The sequence below is a fragment of the Cottoperca gobio genome, chromosome 24, assembly GCF_900634415.1.
Source record: "Cottoperca gobio chromosome 24, fCotGob3.1, whole genome shotgun sequence".
NCBI lineage: Eukaryota > Metazoa > Chordata > Actinopteri > Perciformes > Bovichtidae > Cottoperca > Cottoperca gobio.
This window is the reverse complement of record NC_041378.1, coordinates 10,767,465-10,790,490: the sequence shown is the minus strand read 5'-3', so window position 1 is coordinate 10,790,490 and position 23,026 is coordinate 10,767,465. Positions and strand designations below refer to the sequence as shown.

Genomic DNA, 23,026 nt, shown 5'->3' with positions numbered 1-23,026 from the left:
TAGATTATTGCAACTCCATCCTCTCTGGCTTTCCTCACAAATCTCTACGTAAACTCCAACTGGTCCAAAATTCTTAATTCTTAATTAATTCTTAAGTCTTAATAACACGGGAGCAACCAAACGAGACTTCACAATAAAACTTATGTATACTAAATTAAATAATGTGAACAAATGCAACTTAAATACATTGTAAATCATGAGGTTCTCTTGTAAACTAATAAATTATAATTATAGAAAACAAGCTAATGGCTAGTTACACACTGTAAAACTGAATGCTGTACAACTGCTGCAGCTGTACCGATTGGCAAGTAAATAAAACGTTTTGATTGATTACCTATTCACTGATGTGGTATTGCAATGATTGTCCTTTTTGATCAACTACTGAATAATAGTATCAAAAGAATTTACTTTTGCAGATTTATTTTAGCATGAACCAAAACTACCAACATACATTTATACAGAAAATACATTTTGTTTTTTTTTACATGTTAAGACAGTTTGATAGAATAAGAAAATATTTACATTTAATGAAAATACTGGATAGAAAAACAGCATTATGTAAGTCCAAAGACAAAATATATTTTTCATGTGTGTGTGATCCTCCATTCAACTAAGTAAACAGAATAGAGCTTAATCAGAAGTGCTTTTGCACATGTTGATAATTTGTAGTTTTTCACAACAATTGATGGCATGTTGGTGAAGTTCAGACTATGCACACAAAGCCAGGATGGTGGCTTGTTTCATCCGGTAATGTCCACTCCAGTAACAGGCAGCAGTTGAAGTCTTTCAGCACAACTTTGCACCACTGGATCTCGGAGAATTGAACTGCGGCTGTTTCACCAGTAAAACGTTTTGGTGAGGAAACCGGCGGCAGCGTTGAGCCAGCTTCCACTGGAATCTTCCTTAGATGTGGTGCGGGAAATTGCTCGGTCGACCTCCTTCTCTGGGCTCTCCTCTTCTTCTGGGAGGTAGTCTGGTAGAGCCGCGTTTTTCTGGACCTCCTCTCCAGATGGGTTCAGAGGGACAAAAACCTGTAAAGTATTTGAGAGAAGTTAAGAATTCGATGTGAACTCAAACCCACCATTGAAGCAAATAGTATTTTGCCTTCAACACAAAATGTTTGCTTTAAGACCACTACTCACTTCTTCTCCTGCCTCATTTTTCAACACCTGCTGGGCTGACAACACCTTAGTGGCAGCAATGGCCGATGCCAGACTCTGTAAAAATAGGAACATCAGGGAAGGAGATCAGATGTACTCTGTTTTCCTACTCCATATTCCTGCACCACATGTATACCAGTTGTTTTGATAATGCAATAATACAACTCTTGCCTATAACTAGAGGGATTGAACTAATATTTTAACAGGACGGTTGCTTCCTAAGCAAACACTGATAGTAAATGTCGGTCTTTGTGTGTTACCTCAGTGGGCAGGTCTGAACGGATGCGGATGGTGCATCTCTTGGAAGCCATCTGAAAGGTGAAGCTGATCACTCCTCTGACCTTCAGAAGAGCCTCCTCACACAAGCTTCGCTGGTCCTTCATAAGAGAGGGAGACTGTTAGTTGCAGGCAATAATAATAATAATAATAATAATCATCACTGTCATGCATAGAGTGTGTGCATATGTCAATAAGCCTACTCACAATGCTGTCCAGCCCCTTGATATGCAGAGTGACAGACTTGGCCTTCTTCTGGGTGGAGTTGATAAAGAACTGGGATTTTTTTCTCCTCTCCCTCTCAGGTGTGCGTGGCACAGGTTTAGCAGGTGCACTCAGAATGTCAAACACCTCCTGGGCCAAGGCTGTGATGTCAACAGACAGGCCATCCCTAAATAGAGAAGTATTGTATTTATTGTAGCCTGGTTCCAGACCTCTGAATTGACACCCACATATCTGGATCTAAATCTAGGGTGACTGAACATCTTTTACAAGTTATAACTATTAGGCTTTTCCATTCACTACTAATAAAGTACTAATCTGTCTGTGCTATAACATGAAAGAGTAAATGCTGATGAAAAAAACCAGAAATGGAATTAATGCGGGAGACAGTTAAAACTAGAACACCTGGAAATGTCAAGCAGCCACTCACCTCCCAACTAGATTCTCCAAGCTCACCATCATACCGAGTTCATTCTTCATGGTGGGGATGTTGGGAGGCAACTCAGCCAAGTAGCGCAACGTCTGAGGACAAAGGAAGACAGAAGAGGGATTCAAGTATGCACTGCATTTGTGAAATCGGCTACACCTATTGACCAAACATGTTTAGACTACTTGTAGTAAACCTATGCATAAAACACGGTGTATTTAGCAGGAGGAAAGTACAACCACGATCAACATCAGTCTAGTATCTATTACTCACCTGAAGTGTTGAAAGTAGCACTTCTGGGTTCTTGTGGTCCAGGAAGAGAACCAACCCGGGGAGACAGCCCTGATCCTGGACTATCACCTCTCGGTTCTGCGGTTCAGAGGCCAGGTCCCGCAGCTGACTCACCACCGACAGTGCATCCATCATTTGTATTAACTTTACAAGACCTGAAACTGAAGTTATAAAGTTAACTGTGTAATTAGCCTGATTTAAGGTTAGTGTTAAAGCCATGGTGGGCATATTCTGTGTTGTGGTGAACGTTGAACACACGTTAGCCTAATTCTGAAAATGCAATAACATTAGTTATATATAACTGGATGATTGAAGGTAAAGTTACAGTCAATGTTGTATGTGTTGAATCAAGGACCCTCAATGTACGAAGCTAGTTTATAAACGCCAAATTAAGTTGTCATGTAAAGTCACATTGCTAGCTAACGTTGTGGCTAGCTAAATAGCTAACGCTAGCTACTTTTGAAAAAACGTGAAGAGAACTTAGCAAAAACACATTTGCAATGTTTATTTGCACCGTTTGAACACAAACGTATGGGATTGCTAGATCAAATAATAATATAAATGTCCCGAAGGTGCTATAACTGTAGTGAAAATATGTTTTTTGAGATGTTTTCTTACCCAGAAGAAGAAGTAGCTCGTGTACAAAAATACAAATTTGGTGTTAGACTTTTCGTTACATACAATTGGGCAACTAACCGTTGCCTCTGCTGCACGGTCGCCCACTCCTATTGGCTCCTCATACTAGTTCTGTATTAGCAGCCAATCAGAGGACGTTTTGGTGCTGCGGCTTTATTTGACTTCAGAGACTCGCTGTGTAGACTCGTGAGCTGGGAGAAAAACTGCACGTTCGTAGTGTTTATCTGCAGTTACAGTTTATATGATAGGTTATTATGAAGCTTTCGGACAAATGTAGCTACTAATTCATGTTTTGTCAAGAAAAGTCCACGGTAAGTACACGCATATTTCCGCTTATCCAGCATGTTTCCTGGTATTGCAGTTTACTTTTGAGCCATGCAGCACATAAAAGCAGAAGCACACACTGCGGTGCCTGCGCGGGATACCTGCGCTTCTCTCAAACAGACAGGTTACTCTGTTTAGGTTAAAACTAAAATCCTCTCTGAACCTCCCGCTGTGCTGATACAATGCGACCTACTACGTTCGTGGTTCTCACAGCCGACTAAGGCATCCAACAGTACAGACGGAGACAACCGTCTCCCTGAGCATCCGTGTGTGATGTCGCCAGGTGACACTTTGACAGTTGCGTCAATGATGGACTCCAGAGGCTTGTGGAATTACATTTTGAAATATGACATGCAAATAGATTTTCTTTTAATTTTGCGCCTCCATCTCTGAAAATGCCCAAGTGGAACCACAATTGGTTTTTTTCTGTGTTTATATCTGGTTCATTATTAGGCTATTATTATTATTATTATTATTATTATTATTAGGTTAACATTAGTGCTCCAGTAAACACAGAGGGATCAGCTCCACGTGAAGATTATAAAACAGCAGATGTTTTTGGCTCTCAGAGTTTCAGCAGTTTGGTCGAGTTTTGGTATTCTTGCCCACTGACTGACTGACTGACAGGCATTACACAGAAGTAAATGCAATACACAATTTAAAGAATACATTAGAATACAATAAATGTGCCAAACTACTACAATTAAAATATGAACATTAAAGATTGTATGGACTCAGTTTATAGGTGAAATACTGCCCCCTATATCTTTAGATGAGCTGTCTTGGAATTACACATTGAACCTTTAACGGTGTATGGGGCACACAGCAGCGTTCTGAGTCAGCAGCTGTCTCATCCCATTAGAGAGACCTGTAAAGTAGTCGAACCTATTAAAGATCAAAGAAAGTTCTTCTGAGTCTTGCAGAGAAATATAAGCTCTTGGATTCTTGCATTTAAGAATAGGGACATTAGGTTGATTTTTGTAATTGACTTGTTCATGTTAGACTTGATTTGTTGTCTTTACGGATTGGTGTACTGACTTTAAGTTGTTCTGTTTTATAGCCTAAGTGTTGGATCTTTTTGTTTTGTTTCAGGTGTAAAGCATGTGACTCAGTGGCATATATCCTGTGTTGCCAAGTTAGTTAGCAGAAAGAGGAGCTCTGCAGTCATCAGCTGGTGCATTAATAAGCCCTTCCAATGTCTTTAGTCGAGGATTTTCTGGATGTGCTGCATGTCGTCCTGGAGTACTTTGGAGTGCCTCCAGACATGGTGAGTGCACAGACATGCTTTTGTTGTTACTACGTTAACCAGGGATATCAGGGGACTTGCTAGTTGTCTAAAAGTTAACAGAGTTTGTAAGGATTGCAAATTTCAACCAAGACTGTTTTTTTATTTTGTGTGTGTGTGTCGTCTTGCCTGTAGCTGGTTCCGGTGTGGGACAGTCAGCTGTGTGGTCAGCATCGCAGCATTGTACGGATGGTTGGGACCAGCCTCCCGCTCACACCTACACCACGCGTCCACTTTCAGGTACTGGACTACTTGTGTTCCCTGAGAGACTGAGCATTATCTGGAATTATATATATTTGTCTTTACCGCATCAAATTCAACATCTCCAGTCAGGTGGAACTGTGTGCTTTTTGTAAAACGCTTGCTTATACAAAAAAAATATGTGACCTGATTTTAAATGATATGTTTGTCACATAGTACTTTGTAAACAGAAGCAATACTGTATCCTGTGTAAACATTTTAACAAGACACACACCAAAGACCTTCACTTTTCTACAGTTATGCACCTTCCCTGTTTCTCTTTTCAATTCTTACATTCCTTCTTCTGCCATTGTTTCTATGGGTCCTTGAAAGTTTGTGAATTTGAGTGGGGAAAATCCAGGCCTTGAAAATTGACATACATAGACATGGGTCATTGAAAGTGCTTGAATTCATATATTGTTTGCAAGAATAGAAATGAAAGTTCTTTTGATATATTTTTTACTTTATCGTTAGTAAATATGCTCTGCTGTCTCAAACCTCACAGTGTTGTAACCGTAATTAACCTTGATTTGTGTCTCGAACTATGCAGTGTTGGGTCTTTTGAATTAGATTTTAAAGAAGTTGTGTGAAATGTGTTCTGCAGAATTATGTTCACATTTTGACCAAATTTAAGCCGACAAACTTGTAGTGATTTTCTGATGTTTTTGTCACGTCGTCAGGGTCTCAGTGTGTAATCCTTCCCTGTCCACGTTTGGTCCTCAGGTCCCTCTGCTCACCAACAGGCCGCACGGTTATGTCGACGTCACTGTGGAGACGCGTGCCATCCCCTCGTTCGCTGACGTCCTGTGGGTGTTTGAGGATGAGGGGGAGAGCTTCGCCAAGACCAGGTAAGGACACAATTGAACATAATACAAACCCGGGCAAGGTAATGTTTCCCAGTGCAGAGAACAATAACTACAGAATCTTATGAACCACACGTGAGCTGCTGTTCAGTGGTGTATTGCATTAGTATATTAACACATATTGTGTTTGTACTTTTCTCAAGCAAACAGGAAGGCTTGCTTAATGTAGGCAGGCATGAATAAATATGCCCACTCTCCCTGGCTGGTATGAAAACACAATGAAAACTTTTGCAGCCTATCTGATCTTTGTAAAGAAAAGCGCTGACAAAGGGCGAAATGTCCCTCGAAGTGGAGGGTGTCTGAGGTACTTATCCATAGTCGGTGTATTACATACAGTAGAAGGCAGTCAGCACGCCCCCAGTTTGATGAAACAGACGGGAGTACAGAAGCAAAGTAATGTACTGCTGCGGGCGAGGCAGCAGCAGAACCTATTTTAGCAACATAAAAGATGCTTGACTAAATAAATCAATATCAGTTTAAGTGTAGGTTATATTTATAATATTTTCACTGCTTTCCCTTGCCGTCAGACAGCCCTTTCAGACAGGGAACTGAAGTCGTCATATCTATCTATGCTGTCTTTTAAAGCCACCAGACTCCATTGACAAAAATTTGAGTGTGTGACGTGAATCTGAAATAAACCTTTAAACCAAAGTGGCACATTTACACAAACAAACTAACCGATCGAGGCAGCAAGAGACCAGCAACTCTTGAGCTGGAGTTGCTGGCCCCCGTCGACCGCAGTAGACCGCTTAGCTTCTGTGCTGGTATTCCAATATGTTTCACTAAAACTGGACCAATGTATCGCTAAGTAGCTCTTACAACACCACAACAAATCTGATCTATCTCTTTAAAGCAGGGATGGGGAACCTTTTTCCTATCAAGGGCCATTTTATTTTTACAACATCCTTCGAGGGCCGTACTAATTATGTAACTCATAACCTCTGCAAAACATTTTTAAGACACAGCCCATTCATTTCACCTTTCTTTTATGCTGTGCAAAAAAGCAACTTTTTGTATCCATGTATCTTTCTGTTTTATCAGAAATCCTTTATTAGTCCCACAACGGGGAAATGTATCTTGTCACAGCAAAAGAACATATGAAGTAAAAAGGCAGTACACAATAATTAAATAGAATCAAAAATAGTACCAAGTGGTTGATAGAAAATAAAGTGAGTATTGTAAATGGCAGTGATAATTGCACAGCAGTGGTGGAACAGTCTGTTCTTGGTGTGGTGGTCTACCTCTCTATCTTTCCATGTGTGCATGTTACGCTCTGCAGAGAGCTGCTTGTTGGGCCAAACTCCGCCGAAGAGCGTTAACTTTATCCAAACGCACTCGTCCTGTCAGCTCGTGCAGTTTGGCATGTTTCGTGCTGTAATGACGCTCGAGATTATTTCTCCTGGAAAGTGCGACATTCTGCATCCAGCTTTCTCTTTTTTGACATGACGTGACCACGTGATGACACATTCCGCTCGTGTTGTGTTCAAGGACCCTGACCGTGGCCAGGAAAAACAATGTCAGTCCCCCATTTAAAATATTGCCGTCTAGTTTTGTTTTGCTAGTGGATTTTATTTGCATGCGTTATACGAATTACCTCGAGGGCCGGATCAAATGGTCTCACGGGCTGTATACGTCTCGGAGGCCAGAGGTTCCCCACCCCTGCTTTAAAGTGTTTACTTCTTGGGAACTGTCTCTATCGCAACCACTTAATTCACCTTTAGAAATGCATATCTGCATGGACTTATGTCTTTTCCCGCTATGAAAATATACATTTGCATTTGGTTCGTTTTAAGTGAGAAAATGTTAATTATTAAGAACCGATGCATGGTCTCCACAGGAACCATTTACCTCCAAAGAAGCGAAGTACTGTAAATCGAGATGTGGTGAGATACCCAGGACCGGCCCAGAATAAAGCCCCGAGAGGAGGCAGCTCTGCGAAGCCGACGACAGATTCAGACGCCCTGAAGAAGATCACAGCGCTAGAGAGTCAGCTGCTCAAACTGCAAGCTCAGATAGCCATGATCGTTACTGCTGCTCCGGCCTCAGGTACGCACTCTTTGTACCTCCTTTTCACAAAACACACAAATGTGTTCAGCATGTCGTGCTTGTAAATACAACTTTTGTGTTTTTTCAACGTTTCGTTAGGTCTATGTGAGTCCCGGAGTACCCCAGGCTCGCCTTTGATGTCTCAGCCACCTCTCACCTCCACACCTCGCTGCTCTGCTCCTCCACCACCGCCTCCACCTCCACCTCCCCCTCCCCCCTGCCCTGGGTCCTCCGCCGAGTCTTCGTCTCTATTAGAGCTGATCCGCCAGCGCAGGAAGAACGACAAAAACCTTGACAAGGGTCAGCTCAAGCCTCAGGACTCGGAGGTTAAAGGGATGCCATCCATGCTGGATGTTCTCAGGGACTTAAATCAAGTTAAATTGCGTTCCGTGGATCGGTAAGCATTAGGATTGGTAGAATATGGGTGTGCCAGAATTATACCAATATTAATATCCTACAATATGAATGCGTTTGTCCTAATGTTGCAGAATGCTCTCAGAAAAGGTTTTCCTTTTCTGATTTTTTCTTTTCCCCCCATTTTAATATTTTCCTGTGTTTAACCTATACAAGAATAAAATAGTTTCCTTTCTTTGTAGATCACCGGGGGGCACACCCGTCAGAAAGCGGCGCAGTAGGGGAGGCGCAGCGTTGCTTAGTGACCCGGCGGCTCTTATCGCTGAAGCGCTGAAGAGAAAGTTCGCCCAGCATTGCCACAACAACTCCTCCGACAAAGAGAACTCGCTAGAACTCTCGCCGTTCGGCAGTCCAGATTCACCCAAGGTCTGTTTCCCACAGACACACTTACTCATACTCGCACATTTCCTGTCTGCAGGTCTAATATTCTGATGCTTCTGTTTCAGGTTCCTATCCACATCAGACGCAGTCAGGGGCGCCTCCACCTCTGAACCCCGACATGTCAAACATCAGACACCTCATCCGCCAATTACAGCTCCCACAGATGTGCCTCACAAACGGATTACTCCTGCAGCTACTGACTTAACGTTTCACTTTTTATTTTCGTTTGTCTATTCTATTGTTCTTGTAAGAGCGTTTGTCTCGTGATGAACAAAGTGCTTGTTTCTGTTACGTATCTCTTTGTTGGGAAGCTTGAATGTATATTTGTGTTGCTTTTGTACAGTGGAGTCTTATGTTTCCAGTGTTATTCATATATTAATGATATCCTTTTAAAATTAAATAATGTGTTTAAGCAGGTATGCACTAAAGCTTGTAGCGTCCTGCTTTTTAAAGTCACTTTTTATGGTCTTATTGTTCTTAACTTTAAAGTGAAATAAATAACTGGACATTGAGATTCACCAGCTCTATTCTATGCAACTGCTGTTTCAGGTTTATATTAAAGTTTAAAGTGCACTGATCAATTTGTGTGGTTGTTCTTGTTTTCCCATGTTTCTAATATTTCAGTATGTACAGTATGTATGTCCACGTCCTGGTTTAGTTGAAATTTGCAACTTTCTTCGCCCTAAATCTTCAAACTGCGACAAAGATTAAAGCCAGACTTGTGCATGTGATATTTCACATTGTTATCACAGCTCATTATTAAATAGCTACTTCAGCTGTTTAATAGGCCGTTTATTCAGTTACTTTCCTTTTTTGAAAACTTTGAACTGTTTTTTATTAACCCTGACGTCGCCTTCGCGCCTTGCTTCACATGAGCTGCTGCTTTTCACTGTGGACTAAAAAGTGAATATGAGCTTCTGACTTGGAGAAAAACTGACCTCAAATAGTGCATTAAAAACGGAAGATAATGTGGAAACTAGCTACATACTCAGTGCTACTCATATAAAAAAAAGTATTGTTTTGTTCACCGGACGAACGGTGAGCAAGAACAGTCTCAAGCATAAATCAAAGAAAGTAATGTATGTTATTGTGTAAACTTTAATTTCAATTTACTCTGACTCCTGAACTGCTGCCGTTCACTTGATGAAAAGGTAAATACTGGAAACTTTGAATCTACATTGTGTATTGTGGAAGTTTTCCTGCTTTACTCTGGAGAGATGTATATAAAATCAAATAAATGGTGATAGAGACAGAGTTGTCTTTGTGCATTAATTTGAGATCTCAAAGGCACCAGTTCTACAGAACACAGCGTAGTCTGTAGGAGAGCACAGGTTGGAAGAAGACACAAGCAATTTATACAATTTAGTTTGGAGACGAGGTGATGAAAAAACCACAGGGGCCGAGCCAAAGTGCCCTTTGATGCTTGTAAGGTAATAGTTACGTAAACAGAATATTGAGTGATAAACAGAATATTGAGTGATACAGTGAGTTCAGTGAGTTAATCAGTTTGATCAGGATTTGGCTGTGTCCTGTCTTTCGTTAGTTAATCAGTCTAATCAGGATGCGTCTGTCTTGTATTAACATGAAATGGCAGTTGGCCCTGGTTTGATCCAACCGACACTCCTATGTTAGCATCAAATGGCAGTTGGCTTGTTTAACATAGGAAACTTATATATCATTAAAACAGTAGACATTTAAATTGCTATTACAGTATATAGACAAGTACATCATGGTGGGGATTTTATTTTGTGCAAGCGATATGTTAAAACGTACATACATGTAACACTTTTCTAGAAATTAATCAAGGATAACATGAATTAAAAACCAGTGTACATTTTATTATACATTTATATACATATAAGGTGTTGTCATACACAGTACATACAGTACATGCAAAATTGTATTTGCACAATAAAATAAAAACTCATGCTGCTGGCCCATTGTCAGAAGTGTAAATGGGTAGGCGTCTCCAGTACACCTGTGTCGTCCTCCTCTTGAAGTCTGAGAAATAAGAAAGAAAAGTGTTGTAGTTAAACTCTAATATGAGAAACAAAACTGGAAAAATAGCTTCTATGTTGCTGCATATGTACATAAAGGGGCATTTTAAAAAGGGGCTGGTAATCAGTAAAACAAAATTAACTTTAGTCACAGCACTTTCAGATAAACATCGAGCGTAGGATATTTTGCCTACTGGCTTGTAGTCCAGTAACAGGACTTCAAAAGTTATTAAAAAATGGTCTGATAAAAGAGGATTATGTGGACACACTGATAAACTTTCAATTTCAACACCATATCCCAGAACAAGGTCCAGAGTGTGGTTTAAACAGTGAGTTGGTTCATGTACATTCTGACTGAACCCAATTTAATCTAATATTGAGATAAATGCATTATTAAGGCTGTCACTATCAACATCCACATGAATATTAAAGTCACCTACAATAATTACTTTATCTGTTTTAAGAACTAAACCTGATAAAAAATTCTGAGAATTCAGAATACGGACCAGGAGGGCGGTACACAGTAACAAATAAAATTAGCTTTATTGTTTTCCATGTTGGGTTTGAGAGCGTAAGAACAAGGCTTTCAAAAGAGTTATAGTTTAGTTTAGGTTTAGGATTGAGGCATCATGCCCCGGAGTTTCTGTGTCTCTCATGTGGCAGGTTGCCACTGATAAAGTTTACGTCAGGATCATGAATCGTGGCTGCGCCTGCTGCCCTGGTCCTGCTGGACACCGGGAAGCCTTTTTGACATTTTCCTTGATTCATCCAAACTTTCTCTTTTTCAACACAACATAATTTCTGTCAAATGTTGTATTTGTACTATGTTGTTTATCCTGTACACACGACATCTATTGCACGTCTGTCCGTCCTGTGAGAGGGATCCCTCCTCAGTTTCTCTCCCTGAGGTTTCTTCCATTTTTCCCCTTTAATTATGGGGTTTCTTTTAGGAAGTTTTTCCTTGTGCGATGCGAGGGTCTAAGGACAGAGGGTGTCGTAACCTGTACAGTTTGTAAAGCCCACTGAGACAAATGTATAATTTGTGATATTGGGCTATATAAATAAATTTGATTTGATTTGATAAGCCGTCAAATAATAACTGTGTACTGTGAGTCCTAATTTGACATTTGACTGCAAAACAGCTGGGAATTTACAGTAACGCAATATATGTAAATATCTGCCTCATACAACCATAGATTGAAAGAAGATATATATATATAAAACAATTTACCTGGATGGTGAATAACTGAGTAGCATTCTCAGAATGGGTATGAAATGGTAGCACAGGATTAGAATCAGGATTGTCCAAACACTGGATGGGAATCTGCAGTATCGTCAAAAATGTATTAAAAATAAGAAAATGTATCATATATTTCCCATATTACAACACCAAACTGTTCCACTTTGAAAGCAAATTGCTTAACTAATGATGAATTTCATCCTCACATTCAATTACAAACAGTAACTTCCAAAACTTCCGTACTTCCACATACTTTACTAAATACTAATGACTGGCTAAAAAAAGACTTTTCCACCATGTCCACAACACCTTGTGATGAGATGTCAAATACATAACTTATTGTGTACTGTGAGTCCTAATTTTACTTTTTAGGCAATTTGTTTGCAAGAAAAAGCAAAGCAGAAATAACAGCTGAAAGTGATTAAAGCTGTAAAATAACAATTTAATTATTAGCTTCATATGCGACTGTAGATTAAATGAAGATTGTTTTTTTACCTGGATGATGAAGTACTGTCCGTCTCTTCAGGATCCTGAGCGGCAGGGTCCTCATTCTGATAACGGGCAGATTGGAAAGGTTGCACAGAACTACAGTACAACAGATGCAAAGAGAGAGAAATACATTAGATAGGTTTAGCCTTGTAGTATTAACAGATATGGATGATAATATTACTAAAGTGAGTAAGGTGTACAAGTTAGATCACATTAGGTTGTGGAAGATTCAGCTATTAGAAACATGAGATAAACATATATTTAAAATACTGCATAGCAGGTGCAATGCTGTTATACATAGGCCGAACACAGTAACTACACATATTTGGTCAAAATTGAGTTATAACCATTTACTGACTTTCCTGACATCTGATTTATTATATAAAAAAATTCTATGCCATAAAAAATGCATTTGTACTGGACTATGTATTGATGTCCAGGCTGCAGTTACGGTCCTCTTGTCCTCTAATACCCCGTTCACACCAAGGGCTCAACCAGGTAATACCAAGATACCAAGTTACAAATAACCAGGTTTAGGTAATAAATAATTGAGGGTCGTCGACATCTTCCAAGCAGATCTAGACTTGCCTTGTGTGTTTTTTTGTCCTCATGCTTTCGTGTCTTATGTAAAGCACTGTTTAATTGCCTTGTTATTAACAGCAGCTATGAACAAATGTGCCTTTCCTAACCTGTTAGGGCCTTGTCCGTCACAAGAAGCAATCCGCTCTACGGCATCCTGGCAATGCAAGAAAAACAAAACAAAACACATAACATGCACTACATAAATATTTATTATTTAAGACCATATATTTAAATAGATTTACACTGTGCACTTCAAATAAAAGGGTATAAACCTTACTTGAAAAGAAATAGGAAATGTTTCATCGTCATAGATGACCACACCGTCAGCTCCATCTGCATTGTCCACACAATCGATGGGAATCTGTAGTATCGTCAAAAATGTTTTATGAAGAAATCAAAATGTGTCATGTATTTCCCACATAACAATACCGTCTGTACCACTTTCACAGGAAATTGCTTAATTAATGATGAATTACCCAACATGCTAATGCATGCAGCTAAATGCTAATGCTTCAAACAAACGCACTTGACTCGTTTCACCGAGTCAATCCACGTCCACGTCCAAAGACAAACAGTAACTTCCCAAACTGCAGTACTTTCACATAATTTACCAAATACTTGTAATGGTATGTTCATTTCAGCCTAAAATGTTTAAACCTACACAGATTGGAATTTCCTCGAAGTCTGCCATGTTCTCGTTCTTCTTCCTCTTGTTTAAGCGCACATGGTTTATTTTTTGAGAAGCCGTAAATTGCGTCTGATGACGTTACGTCATCAGACACAATTTACGGCTTCTCAAAAAATATATGGTACGTTATACCAGCTTTGTGAAGTCAGACCACGTGAGAATTTTGTATTTTATGCAATATTATGTTAACTATTGTACAGCAATGTTGAGAATGTCAAATTCTATTTCAATAATTACATGAAACCCTTTGCTTGCTAAGTTATTCTGTTTCTCTTCTGTATTCTCTTTGTGTCTGATTTTGTTGTTTTTATTACAGAATGAAGAACATCACCATGTAAGACAACATACTATATATTTTTTTGTGTATAAATGACTTTAGCCAAAAACACAACATACCTTTTTTTGATGATATCTTTGTACAAAACGTTGATTAGACTTTCCCTCCGTCCATGTTGGTCTGCTTTGGTCCACTGTCTCAACTGAGAACAAGTAATTATACCATCTAAACTTCCCAATACTTAATGGAGGAGGAGTTATTATTTTGGAAATAATGAAACTGTAAGAACTTCTGTATTCCACCAAGAGAATAATTCCAAGATCAGCAAATCCTTGTTTCAGTTCTCTATAAAATCCCAACACTAATGTGATCGTGATAACTCTCGCACTTTAACAAAGCAAAACACAAGCAAAGTAAAAAAACATCTTCACCAATTGACAACACTGCCGAATGAGGAAACACATACAAAGAAAGCCTGGTGTCCAGGAAACTAAACAGACTTGGTCAAAGAAAGATTTGGATAATTGTGTTTGCATGACACATGATTTGAATAGGTGTGATACGTTGAGGTCACACTACCTGTCCACCTGACCTTCAGCAAAAGCTTTGTATCTAAACTTGTTAAAGTTAATGTAACTCAACACTTTTTTAATGTAGTACAACTTAACCCTTGTATTATGTTAAGGGTCAATTTGACACATTTCAGTTTTTGAGTTGACCAAAGTAATGGTTAACTGGTTGACTTTTCCTCATTTAGGGTCATGAACTGGGGTGTAATATCTGAACACTTAGATGTGTAGTGGAATGTCTGTGCAGAGTTTGTATACAAAGACACTTTGATGTGGGTAGGTAGCTGTTCAGACCCAAACAAAACATGTCTCTTTGATGCCCTTTATTTTGATTGCATTTGTTCACATATTGACTGGCTCTGAACACCCATTTAGAACCAGGTGTGTGTGTGAATTAGGAGGAGTTAGCTTTCTCACGCTTGTCTTGTCAGTGTTGTAATGCCGTCTCTCTGAGACACACAATAAAAAATGAGCTCCAAAAGATTTACAACTGAAGAAGCTTTATCACAGATTCTGGACTGTGATAGTGATGTAGAGGAAGAGGTTTCAGAGACCGAGGACAATACTATTGACGATCTAGATTATGAATTTTCCTACGATGAAGATGATTCAGTGGACGATCCTGCAATAGTCTCTCCATCAGATAAAAACCAAGGAATGGAGCAATCCCCGACAGAAGTGACATGTGCATCTAAAGATGGTAACATAAAATGGTCAACATCACCACACCAAAGCCGAGGCAGACTGTCATCTTCCAATGTCATCAAAATGACTCCAGGCCATACAAGATTTGCTGCCACACGAGTTGATGATATTCAATCAGCATTTCAGCTCTTCATATCCCCACCAATAGAGAGGATCATACTGGACATGACCAACTTGGAGAGGAGGCGTGTATGTCAAGAGACATGGAAGCCACTGCATCAGATTGACTTGCATGCGTACATTGTAATCCTGGTATTAGCCGCAGTGTACAAGTCAAGAGGAGAAGCAGCTGCCAGTCTGTGGGATGAAGAGAATGGAAGGCCAATCTTTCGAGCAACAATGTCTCTGGAGTCATTTCACATGATATCTCAGGTGATCCGATTTGACAACCATGACACCAGAGCTGGTCGGCGTGAAAGAGACAAACTAGCTGCGATCAGAGATGTCAAGATGCCTTGTTCCATTCAGTAAAACAAGAACTGCGTGAATTGTGTGAAATGCAAGAATTAGATCTGCAGAAAGCACACAGTTACATTCTGCTGATCATGTGGTGAGCATTGAGAATGTGAGGAGAATATTAAATAAATAAAAAATAAAAAATATTATTTCAGAGAAAAAAGTTAAATAAATTTAAAAAAAGAAAAGTGTCATGAGGGAAAAATGTTATGTAAAGAATTGTTGAATATAGTGTTGGATTTTTGGATGTTGAATAAAAAATGTATTATATGTCCCTTTTCTGAATAGTCATATCATCTAAATTGAGGTTCTTATTGGTTTTACCTGGTTATTTGACTGTTTTGAGTGTATTTACACAGTAAGGGTCAATATGACCCTAAACCTAATTAACGTAATTTGTTTTCAACATAATACAAGGGTTAAGCAAATGCATTAACTATGCTTTTCTTTAAGATACAGTGTCAGACAATCAGCTGACTGTCCCGAGTGTTTTGTAATGTCCGGTAGGTCAGCAGGTCGCAGATTACTCATTGTGCTTTCCAGTTTAAAATTAATCTAAAAGTTGGAATACTGCCATTAAGTGGGATGGAGGATTTCACAATTTTTGAGAAATGTGCTGTTGTAATTTGAGCCACACTATGCAAGTGTTTCTTTCAGTTGCTTTGATATAGATTGTAACCAAGTCAAAGCATATTAAACTGTGGCCCATAACAGTACTGTTCTGAATTGTGCACATAATAAGCCATGTTTAATATATTGTATTTTGACTATTATGTTCCTGAACCATTTATTATTTAATACTAAAGTATGGTTAAATGTTATGTCACTGCGACAAATGTAGTTTTACACAGGCAGTTAAAGGTCAGCCAAATCTGGTGCAATGTGTTTAATACATCCATAGGGGAGAGCATTTCACCTCTACTACTGGGTCCATACAATCTAAATTTACAGTCATCAAAAAAAGCTAGTAACTCAAACCTGGGCAAGAATATGCAAACTTCCATCAAATGGCTGAAACTCTTAGAACCGGTAAAAAATAACTCTTCTATTGTATAATCTCCACTTGGTGTCGGCCTATAGTTTACTTTACCCGTCTGTGTGTGTATACTGTGGCACTAACAGGGGCTGCACAGTCTGTGTCACATTACGTTTCGTTAGTGTTTTTATTGGACTAAAACTTGTCTCCTCCTCCCTTACGACCAGGAGAGCAGAGCAGCCCGCCGGGGGAGGAGAGCAGCTCTCGGCAGACACACCCCATCATGGCTGTGTTTGGTGCAGCTCTACTTCTTCCCTCTCTGTCCTGAGGTCAGACTGGGGCTACATTGCCTCACTGTCGCCTCTAGAGGAACAAGTGGTATTAAATGACTAGCAGCTAATGTCTGTAGATATGACTTTGACATAACGTCAACACTGTTACCTCTTCACATTCTGTTCCTCATGTTAGTTCATTTTTTTTAATGTTATAAACTTAAATTCTAGCCACATCTTACACATTGAACCTTTAACCCTCACACCTTGATTTTGACAAACCAGAACATAGATGTAGATAATTCATCCATAGGAAATGTTGAGTGTTACTAATCAATTGTGACCAAATACTTTTACAGTTACTTTAATTTCAGCATAAAACGTTTAAACTTGCAGGTTTATTTGTATCAGACTTTGTTGTTATTATTACAGAAGAAAGGATTTCTGATTAATTTCTCTTACATTATTATATTAGTATTTATTTTTAAAACAACACTACCTGTAATAAAAAATAAATGTATCCTTCTCCCTCCATAAGAAATATCAAAACTACTTGTTCACAGCACTTTTTACGCTGCACTACTCCTCCCTAATCCAAAACTATTTTGATTTCTCTTACTAAATGAAAATTACTTCATAATTATCATCAGCATATAGAACAAGATACTATATATATATATTTCTAAATACCTCTTTTCTTGAGATCCTTGTAGAAAACGTTGATTAGACTTTCCCTCCGTTCATGTTGGTCTGCTTTGGTCCAGTGTCTCAACTGAGAAAAATTCCAGATAAGTAACATGTCTACTTGGTGGTTATGATTCATACCATCTAAACTTGTTCACACCCTGAATAGAGGAGAGGGAATTGTCTGGGATGGAATAATGACACATACTTCCGCAAATACTTTTGCACAGGCAGTTAAAGGTCAGTAAAATGTGGTGTTATTGATAACCCTCACCCCTTGATTTTGACAGACCAGAACATACATTTTGATCCATTGGAAATGTTGAGTGTAAGTAATCAATTGTGACTGTGTATCTATTTAATTTGAGTGGTTCACACTCTGTAAAATAAAGGCTCGTCTGATCCATATGACAAACACCATTTTTTATTGAGCTTGAAGCATTTTCACAACTTTTTATTGGTGTACATAGTGTCTATGTTGGATTTTTCTAACATTATGCAAGACAACAACAATTGTTGTTGACCTTTTAGTGTAGTTCAGAATAAAGCTTAAAGAAATAGTTTGGAAAGTTTTAGGAATTTGCTTATTCACTTTAGAATAAATAATGCCACTATCGTGTGAACTTAAATGCATAGCTATCAGATTCTTAGTTTAACATACAGTAACATGGAAACAGGGAAACAACAAGACAAATGCTACCAGCACCTCTGAAGCTCACATATTATGTGTTTTGTTTAACAAACACCAAATTGTAAAAATGCTAATTCTCATTACAAAATACAGTTTTGTGTCTGACTCTTGGCCCGTGACCATTAACTTCCTGAAGTCTTAATTTGACATGGATGATGGCTGTAGAGGCCTCTAGTCATCCTCCTCCTTTTCCTCCTCCTGAAGACTGGGAAATACAACAGAGAAGTTTAGAATGGCTTGATAACTGATGTTATAAACACAGGTATTACAACCGATCCAGTAACATGAAATTGAACACAAGTGTACCACCTATTCAATAATACATACATGCAAAAATAACATCCTAACATAACAATTAAATAAAATTAACTACAAAATATAAATGAATCAAATAAAATGACTTTTTCCACCACATGTAGCCTGATAAGCCATCAAATAATAACTGTGTACTGTGAGTCCTAATTTGACATTTGACTGCAAAACAGCTGGGATTTACAGTAACATGCAATATATGTAAATATCTGCCTCATACAACTATAGATTGAAAGAAGATATATATATATAAAACAATTTACCTGGATGGTGAATAACTGAGTAGCATTCTCAGAATGGGTATGAAATGGTAGCACAGGATTAGAATCAGGATTGTCCAAACACTGGATGGGAATCTGCAGTATCGTCAAAAATGTATTAAAAATAAGAAAATGTATCATATATTTCCCATATTACAACACCAAACTGTTCCACTTTGAAAGCAAATTGCTTAACTAATGATGAATTTCATCCTCACATTCAATTACAAACAGTAACTTCCAAAACTTCCGTACTTCCACATACTTTACTAAATACTAATGACTGGCTAAAAAAAGACTTTTCCACCATGTCCACAACACCTTGTGATGAGATGTCAAATACATAACTTATTGTGTACTATGAGTCCTAATAACAGCTGAAAATGGATTAAAGCTGTAAAATGTGACACATTTAATTATTAGCTTCATATGCGACTGTAGATTAAAAGAAGATTGTTTTTTTTACCTGGATGATGAAGTACTGTCCGTCTCTTCAGGATCCTGAGCGGCAGGGTCCTCATTCTGATAACGGGCAGATTGGAAAGGTTGCACAGAACTACAGTACAACAGATGCACAGAGAGAGAAATACATTAGATAGGTTTAGCCTTGTAGTATTAACAGATATGGATGATAATATTACTAAAGTGAGTAAGTCAACACATTGCATGTACAAAGTGTACAAGTGAAATCACATTAACTCTAATTGAGGGAGACGCCGCTATCAGAAACATAAGCAGTAAGAACTATTTCACATTCCAGGTTCTTGGTCTGTAACAGAGAAAAGGATATTTGGAGAGAGAAATCAGAAGTGCTAAAGCAGTCAATGCTTTCAGTGCAACAAGAACCAAGTCTTGGTGCAATCAGACTCAGATCTAAATTTTGAACATTAAGTCGATTACAAAGCCAGCCTGCTTTCACCTTGAATATGTATCACAACTTAAAGGACTTAAGTCTTAGCAGGTTTTAGAAAAAGTTGAGTTTATCTTCAGTAGGCTTGAAGTAAAGTGGATCAGACAGCTGATAGTCCCCACTACGATCAGGAGAGTGGATCACAAATCTCTAGCTCTCAGATCTTAATACTGGCTTCCTGTGTGTCAAAGACTTTACTTTAAAATACTGCCTGCTGTTGGTTTATAAAGTACTGAATGGTTTAAGGCCAAAATAAATGTTGGATCTGCTGCTCCGTTATGAGCTCAAGTGAAAATACAAATACAACACAGGTAGCATTCAGTTTCTACGAAGCAAATAACAAACTCCCAGAAAACTTGAGGTGAGCTTAAACTCTCACTTATTTTAAATCAATACTCATTGCGAGTTCAATTTGTGACTATTTATTCATAACATGCACTGCAGCTGCCCTGTAATTTTTTTATTGACTGTTTAATCTGCCTTATTCTATTTTAGCCTTTTTCTTTTATTTGTTATGATCCTTTCAAATTCTATTTATGTGTCTTTTATGTCGATTTTTTTATAACCCCTTGTCTTTCTTTCATATCTTGTCTTTATGTCTTTATACGTGTCCTATGTAAATCTATGTTTAATCGCTTTGCTTTAACTAACCTGTGAGGGCCGTGTCCTTCTTCAGAAGCAGTCCAATCTATGGTGTCCTTGACATGCAAAAACAAAAGAAAACATATAACATGCACTACATAAAACATTAATATTTAGGAGCATATATCTGAATAGACTTTCACCCTTCACTTCAAACTAAATGATAAAAAACCTTACATGTTGAGAATAAAGGTGTGTAACGTCATCATAGACGATCGTAGCATTAGAACCACAAGGATTGTCCACACACTGGACGGGAATCTGCAATGTCATCAAAAATGTATTACGATAATGAAATGTATCATTTATTTGCCATATTACGATACCAAACTTTTTTTTGATTTTTATTGTTCAAATGACGAAACAGGAATTTACAAACACAATGCATTGAAAATAAATCATCTACTGTCCCCATTCCAGACCACAGAGCCCTGCTGTTATTGTTCGTACACAATCAGATCCTAAATTAGTTGTACAAGGACTACAAACTTGATAAAACGGAAACGTTTTTTTCTGTTAAATATAAGCCGTGAGCTTCGAGAGGCATATCATGCATCTCTTTGCACAGAAGAGGAGGATTTTCATGAGTTTTAATAGATTTTGAGAAACATTTTTGTGGATTATTTATGTCAAGAACGCGGGAGAGATGTTCACTGTCTGACCATTATGTCATTGATTTCTTTAAGAACCTCTTTCCAGAATTTGTAAATATATACACATTTTAGTAAACAGTGAATGAATGTGCCTTGTTATTTTTGCACAAAACTTTGATAAACCTGGGTTCACTTTATTGCGTCTCACTAGGGGTAATATGTAGTCGATAATATTTAGTATGATAAATTGAAGTGCCTTTACTCTTTTAGAGGTAAAACAGCCGGATCGGTTGAGCCACATATCATCCCACTCTTTATCTTCAATTTCATTACCAAAGTCATTCTGTTTTAACTTTAGCTGTATGTTCTTTCATTATGCCTGAGAGTGACCCATAGAATCATGAAAAGAATGAGCGGCCTAGATTTTGTGTCTATCTTTTAAATGATAAATGATACGAAATTGACAAGAATATTAAACAAGTATGGCCATTCTATCCTATCGAAAGCTTTTTCTGCATATAATGATACAACCAATGCCTTTTACTTCAACACCATATTGTAGTATATTTAATAACCACCTTACATTACTGCATGAATTACGTCCTTGATCTGCAGACACTAACAGTGGTAACACACACATCAAGATGCCACCCTAGTATTTTTGCCAATATTTTCCTGTTTAGATTTAATAATGAAATTGGTCGGAAAGAAAAGCACTCATCTGCTTTTTTTGTGATTTAAAGAAATCCCAGCCTCCGTTGTTGAGCTAGAAAATTCTCCCTCTTTTCTCTATAAAATGGCCCGTAGGCCATCGGGCATATAGTTTTGAAGTTCGCTTATCGCAACAACCACTTCCTCTTGGAAATCAAAATTTCCAAATGAGAATTTGACAAAGAAATTCAGCATGTTTTGTACCACTAACAATAAATTGCTTTAATTAATGTAGACATCGTCAACATGCTAATGCTAGCAGTGCTAATGTTGCTAACAAAACCTCAACTGCGATTAAATCACCAAGTCAAGTCCAAATACAAACAATAACTGTCAAAACTCCAGCACTTACAAATACTTAACCAAATACGGTTAAAGATATGTTCATTTTAGCTTAAAACTTACAGAGCTTTTTATTTCCTCGGACGAAGCCATGTTTTTATTTATTCTTCTGCTCTAACACTTGATATCGCGCAAGTGTAGTAAAGTAGGACCACGTGGTGACGTAGGACCACGTGGTGACGTTGGACCACGTGAGTGTTACGTTTCTTTATGCGATGATCTATTCAGCATTGTTGAGACTGTCAAAATGCTATTAATTATTATATATTATATTTATATTTTAATAATTATAAAACACCTTTTCCATGTTATATTATTTCTTATAACTGTTTTTCATTTTTGTCAGGCTTTGTTTTTTTTATTACTGAAGGAACAATCTCTGATTAATTTCTTACTTACCAAACTATTCATATTCGGAGTAAAAATAAACTATATTATTCAGGGAACATTTTAAAAGTAACAAAACATCAATACTACTTATTTAAAAGTATTCCCTATACACTGATGACACATGATTCATCATGAGTTCCCAAAAAAGTACATAACATTTTTCTTCATTAGCCACAAAAACTAAATAAAAATCATACCTCTTTTCTTGAGACTCTTCTGTGTCTTGAGTCCAGAATGTGGGCTACTGCCTTTTCATCTCTTCACGTTAGTACACTTTGGTCCAACATCTCAGTTGAGTGAAAAAAACCTGATGATCCATTTTTGGTTGGTTGGATTAGAGATTAGACATCTTTTAGAGACATTAAACCATCTAAGAACATTTCACAGACAAAGAAGAGTCCTTCTCCTTCCCTATAGTGGTGAACACAACTGAACTGAACAGTGTTGCTCTCTTTTTCTTACCACATCAAGTGTTTCTGTTCTCATTATCATGTAGCAAGCGTTACCATATATGAGATGCACCCATACACTCATGTGTTGTGGTCAGATATGGAAACTTCCGGCCTCTTTGTATAGGCAGTATAACGTCGTCTATGTAAATGTGATAGTGTTCTATAGACAATTAGACCAATTTAGCTGATATTGAGAACGCTATAATATAAGTGGCATATTATC

The 23,026-nt window shown here is 38.1% G+C and overlaps 2 protein-coding genes and 1 long non-coding RNA gene across 6 annotated transcripts; 1 reads left to right on the top strand and 2 right to left on the bottom strand.

Moving 5' to 3' along the window:
* Positions 1–403: 403 nt before the first annotated feature.
* armc1l (armadillo repeat containing 1, like) lies at positions 404–3,167 on the bottom strand. 3 transcript variants are annotated; one of them, XM_029426050.1, is made up of 7 exons: positions 3,073–3,167; positions 2,359–2,537; positions 2,089–2,180; positions 1,644–1,827; positions 1,421–1,537; positions 1,143–1,217; positions 404–1,031 (listed from the first exon to the last, which is right to left on the bottom strand). In XM_029426050.1, exons 2-7 carry the CDS (start codon positions 2,509–2,511, stop codon positions 837–839), a joined length of 816 nt encoding a protein of 271 aa, XP_029281910.1. In that variant the 5' UTR covers positions 2,512–2,537; positions 3,073–3,167; the 3' UTR covers positions 404–836. The 3 variants fall into 3 exon arrangements, with proteins under 3 accessions (XP_029281910.1, XP_029281908.1, XP_029281909.1); XM_029426048.1 differs by having other exon boundaries at positions 2,995–3,128; XM_029426049.1 differs by having other exon boundaries at positions 2,359–2,531; positions 2,995–3,128.
* Positions 2,454–9,143, top strand: mtfr2 (mitochondrial fission regulator 2). Of its 2 annotated transcripts, none has more exons than XM_029426047.1 (8): positions 2,454–2,578; positions 4,429–4,603; positions 4,757–4,861; positions 5,585–5,709; positions 7,562–7,770; positions 7,870–8,167; positions 8,367–8,550; positions 8,631–9,143. In XM_029426047.1, exons 2-8 carry the CDS (start codon positions 4,532–4,534, stop codon positions 8,673–8,675), a joined length of 1,038 nt encoding a protein of 345 aa, XP_029281907.1. In that variant the 5' UTR covers positions 2,454–2,578; positions 4,429–4,531; the 3' UTR covers positions 8,676–9,143. The 2 variants fall into 2 exon arrangements, with proteins under 2 accessions (XP_029281907.1, XP_029281906.1); XM_029426046.1 differs by lacking the exon at positions 2,454–2,578 and adding an exon at positions 3,136–3,323.
* Positions 9,144–17,908: 8,765 nt separating this feature from the next.
* On the bottom strand, positions 17,909–22,855 carry LOC115028781 (uncharacterized). Its single transcript, XR_003834587.1, has 6 exons — positions 22,549–22,855; positions 20,493–20,576; positions 20,325–20,371; positions 19,230–19,319; positions 18,767–18,859; positions 17,909–18,396 (listed from the first exon to the last, which is right to left on the bottom strand). It is a non-coding gene; the product is annotated as an uncharacterized LOC115028781 (long non-coding RNA).
* Positions 22,856–23,026: the final 171 nt, after the last annotated feature.

Excerpts from the sequence above, each read along its gene's own strand:
- mtfr2 (XM_029426047.1), top strand. The coding sequence starts at position 4,532 with ATGTCTTTAGTCGAGGATTTTCTGGATGTGCTGCATGTCGTCCTGGAG. Across the intron at positions 5,710-7,561 it reads GAGAGCTTCGCCAAGACCAG|GAACCATTTACCTCCAAAGA; the intron begins GTAAGGACACAA and ends TGGTCTCCACAG. Across the intron at positions 8,168-8,366 it reads AAATTGCGTTCCGTGGATCG|ATCACCGGGGGGCACACCCG; the intron begins GTAAGCATTAGG and ends CTTTCTTTGTAG.
- armc1l (XM_029426050.1), bottom strand. The coding sequence starts at position 2,511 with ATGATGGATGCACTGTCGGTGGTGAGTCAGCTGCGGGACCTGGCCTCT. Across the intron at positions 1,538-1,643 it reads TCAAGGGGCTGGACAGCATT|GACCAGCGAAGCTTGTGTGA; the intron begins GTGAGTAGGCTT and ends TCTCTTATGAAG. Across the intron at positions 1,032-1,142 it reads AAAATGAGGCAGGAGAAGAA|GTTTTTGTCCCTCTGAACCC; the intron begins GTGAGTAGTGGT and ends AATACTTTACAG.